Source organism: Trachypithecus francoisi, unplaced genomic scaffold (assembly GCF_009764315.1).
Source record: "Trachypithecus francoisi isolate TF-2019V2 unplaced genomic scaffold, Tfra_2.0 Lachesis_group15, whole genome shotgun sequence".
NCBI lineage: Eukaryota > Metazoa > Chordata > Mammalia > Primates > Cercopithecidae > Trachypithecus > Trachypithecus francoisi.
In genome coordinates this window covers 53,975,018-53,979,219 of record NW_022681460.1, presented here as the reverse complement: position 1 = coordinate 53,979,219, position 4,202 = coordinate 53,975,018, and the positions used below count along the sequence as shown (strand labels likewise).

Genomic DNA, 4,202 nt, shown 5'->3' with positions numbered 1-4,202 from the left:
CCAAAAACCACGTGTACCCTCAAATCTATTGAAATTTTAAAAACTTAAGACAATAAATAAAGTAAGCTGCATGCTGTGGCATGCCTGTAGTCCCAGCTACTAGGAAGGCTAAGGCAGGATTTCTTGGGCCCAGGAGTTCAAGACTTCACTGAGCTATGATTGTGCCACTGCATTCAGGCCTGGGCGACAGAGTGAGACTCTATCTAGAACAAACAAGAGAAAGAAAGCAAGCAAGAGAAAGCAAGAAAGCAAGCGAACAAGAAAGAAAGGAAATAAAGACACTCATAATTCAGCTCTCTAATAGTAATTCTATAGTCAGTCACATATCCCAAATTACATTCTTGTAATGGGTTTATTCGTGTACAAAATATGTTGTAATTTGTTGATGCATGTGCAGCAAAATATTCTATCACATACAACAAAAATACACCTTTTACTCCCTTTTCCCTGCCCTTGAAAATGGCAACACTGTTTTGGCAGTTCAGCAGCTAAAAATAAAGTGCTATAATTAAGCAGTATTGGAATGTCTTCGTTTGACAAATGTGATGTACAATTTGAGTATACAATCATATCTTTTTCTTGTTTTTTCACAGAATAGGAAGCTCCACATCCTGAACACCTCCAGAAGATACAAATATTTGTATATATATGTACACATGTATACACTGTATATGTAAAGTGCCAACAAGCCTCTTTGTCCTTGTGAGTTTGTTGAATTTTTCTTTAGTCCCTTTTTCTTTCCACAGTCAGACTCACACCATTGGGATCTCAGAGTTCATCAGCAGGCACCAAGCTTACCAAAGGCTGGCTTGTTGGGGGTGTGGTGTTGGTGAGAGGACACGGAGCGAGCCCTTCAGACCTCACTGGGGGACCTGGAACGAAAGGGCACTTTGGACTGGAAACAGCCACAAAACAGGAGCCACAGGGCGCGCTGAATCTCCTGGTTGCGGAAGGCATAGATGATGGGATTGATCATGGAGTTGTAGGTGGCGGGCAGCAGGGTGGCGTAAGTGTAGACCGCTGGGTCGTCGTGGCTGCCCACCACGCAATAGATGGCGAAGGGCAACCAGCTGGCGCCGAAAGTGCCCAGCACAACAGCCAGCGTACCCACACCTTTTCTGGTGGCGGCGAGGTGGGGTGGCGCCAGGCAGTGCTGCTGCAGCGCGATCTGGTGCGCGTGGCGCCAGACCACCTGGCAGATGCGCACGTACAGGTGCAGCATGATGCCGAAGACCATGAAGAAGGCAGCGGAGAGCAGCGCCACGTGGCTGCGCGCCAGCGGGCGCACCACGCTGCAGGCGGCGCGCTCTGCCAGGCAGTTCCAGCCCAGCACGGGCAGCAGCCCCAGGCCTAGGGACACGGTCCAGGTGGCGGCAAGCAGGAGGTGCACGCCCAACAGGGTCCGGCGCGAGTAATAGGTAAGCGCGTTATACAGGGACAGGTAGCGGTCCACCGTAATGGCCAGCAGGCTGCTGACAGAGGCGGCGAAGGAAGCCACGAGGAAGCCCACCGTGAGCAGACTCACAGTCTCCGAGGGCACCACGTACTGGAACACAAAGTGTAAGATGAGGCCACAGCCCGCCAGCAGGTCAGCGGTGGCCAGACTGCCCACCAGCACGAACATGGGCGTGCGCAGCGCCGGAGTGGACGCGATGAGCGCCACCACCAGCGCATTTTCTCCAGCGATCACTGTCCCCGACACGCACAGGAGCACGTCCCACGGATTCACCGCTGGCAGCAGGAGTCCCGGTGGCCCAGCCGACAGCTGCGAGGACAGCTCCAGAGACCCATTAGCTCCGCCGCCGGCTCCCAGAGCCGCCGCAGCAGGGGGTCCCCATTCGCCGGTGTCCGCCCCCCCTGCTGCTGTGGCCGCCGCCGTCGCTCCTTCGGCCGCCACTACCACCACCTGGGAGTCGTTGAGCGAGGCGGCACTCGCGTTCATTGCGGCCGGATTTGCACCCTGCATAGGGAGGGAGTGCAGGCGTCAGGTGTACCTTTCAGGCTGCCAGGAAACTTTCCCACGCATAGAGCCTCCTCTCGCATTGCCCCACTTGAGTTGCCCACCCCACCCTGGGACCCCAGAGCAAATCGGGGAATCATGGGTTAAGTGAGATCCCAAAATAAATACCTGTTGAGTAAGTGAGTGAAATACCCATGCGGACTTCTGAGTTTTTGCACAGATATACACCAGGACAACATGCACTCACATGCACACGGATCAGTTCTCCAAGGATGCCTGTATTTGCACACGCATACGAGTGCACCAGCTAGGAGTGTCATCCTGGGAGAGTGCCGCCCGGGTTGTGGCGGCGCGACCAGGACATTTCCAGGGAGCTGGACAGTAGATACGCTGTCCGTGGTGCTGAAAGCGAAGTTTCTGCCATTGCGAAGCTTGGAGAGCCCTGGAGCCCAGAGACCCCTGCGAAGGGGGTCTGGGAGGATAGACTAGGGTGTGTGTATGGGGGGAGTGGAGGGTCGGAGTCAAGCTTGGCTCCACTTATCCTCTTCTGGAAAGACCCATCCCCTGGCTATCCTTCTCCCCACATCCTCAAAGTTCCCTGGGGAACTCGGCCGCTCACCTGGGGCGTCAGGACTTCTGGAAGTCGCTGGTCATGGGCGCCGAGGAGGGGCGCCGGGCTGAGCTCCCCGCGCGGACTGAGCAGTTGCCTGCAGGAGGCGGCCTGGCCGGGGAGGAGGCAAGCGCGGGGCGCCTGTCGCTGTGCCGGCGCCGCGAGTGAGAGACACAGTTGGTGGCAGAAAAGGCGGCTGCGAGCGGCGCGCGCTGGAGATTGACAGGCAGGGCGTGGTGACGTCAGGCTCCCGGCTCCCGGTGCGAACCCAGCACTCACTCTCCTCACCAACCCATCCTGCACCCTCCCCGCCGCACTCCCCTTGCCCCCTATACTATCTGAGGGTCCTAGGAGGGAGGAGAAGCCAGAGCAGCCACCTCCAGTCCAGAACTTCCAGGAATGGGACGGGAGAGAGACAAAGAGAGGGAAAAAGGAGTGAAGAAGACCCTGAGACCAGGCGGCGAAGAGGGTGAGCTGGGAGGGGAGGGGTGAAGGATGAGTGGCACCTGCCGGGCAGCAAAGCCCAGCCTCCAAGATCACTGAGGGATCAGATAAAAAAAGAAACCCCAGAGAAGGGGGAGATTGGGACAGGGGTGTTTGATGGGAAAGTAGCCACCTTTAAAAAAAAAAAAATGCCGCTCCCGAAACAGGAATTATCTGGGAAAAGAAATTCACTTTTTATTTTATTTTATTTATTTATTTATTTATTTATTTATTTATTTATTTATTTATTGAGACAGAGTCTCACTCTGTCGCCCAGGCTGGAGTGTGGTGGCCCTATCTCAGCCCACTGCAACTTCTGCATCCCGGGTTCAAGCCATTCTCCTGCCTCAGCCTCCAGAGTAGCTGGAATTACAGGTGTGCGCCACCACGCCCAGCTAATTTTTGTAGAGATGGGGTTTCACCATGTTGATCAGGCTGGTCTAGAACTCCTGACCTCATGTGATCCACCTGCCTTGGCCTCCCAAAGTGCTGTTATTACAGGTGTGAGCCACCACACCGGGCCTGAAATCCAGTTTTTAAAAAGGATGTTTGTGGTATATGCTCAGTTAAGTAGAGCCAGGGAAGAAATTCTGAGTTATGGGGAACAGACAAAAGTTGAATAAGAATGGGACATCTGAGGAAAACAATCTCTTCTTTCGGAGGTTGCCTGTGCAATTCCTCTCTTTGCCATTATCTTTCTTGAGCTCTACACAGCAGGTTTCACCGTGATCTTTTCTGCTCAGTGTTTCCCGATTTCGGTAGCTGATAGTACCCTTGGAACTTGCACTTTAATTAAAGACCAGGTCTGCATCTTGCTAGAGAAAAGGAAAACAGCAAAATGGGATTTACTTTCTTGGCTTCAGACTTTGCCCTGTTAATTAGTACCCTATAAAACAAATTACAGGACGAAAATAGTGATAACTCAGCTGCACCAGACTTCAGTAGGCAGGAGTTTTATTTTCAGCCCAGATAAATCATCCTTTTGTTTTAAAGGTGTTTTGTTTTGTCAGTAAGATACGAGTACTAGTCTTCTTCTTCTTCTCTTTCTTCTTCCAGAATGTGCAATAGCTGTACTTTGGCAAGAGCTAAAATAGTTGATGCCATCTGAGGTTCTAAAATAGATGATTGCACATTGGCATGATGGCATTG

The 4,202-nt window shown here is 52.7% G+C and overlaps 1 protein-coding gene across 1 annotated transcript; it reads right to left on the bottom strand.

The window, feature by feature from the left end:
• Nucleotides 1-333: 333 nt before the first annotated feature.
• GPR6 (G protein-coupled receptor 6) lies at nucleotides 334-2,730 on the bottom strand. The gene is made up of 2 exons (XM_033236542.1): nucleotides 2,580-2,730; nucleotides 334-1,960 (listed from the first exon to the last, which is right to left on the bottom strand). Exon 2 carries the CDS (start codon nucleotides 1,940-1,942, stop codon nucleotides 854-856), a length of 1,089 nt encoding a protein of 362 aa, XP_033092433.1. The 5' UTR covers nucleotides 1,943-1,960; nucleotides 2,580-2,730; the 3' UTR covers nucleotides 334-853.
• Nucleotides 2,731-4,202: the final 1,472 nt, after the last annotated feature.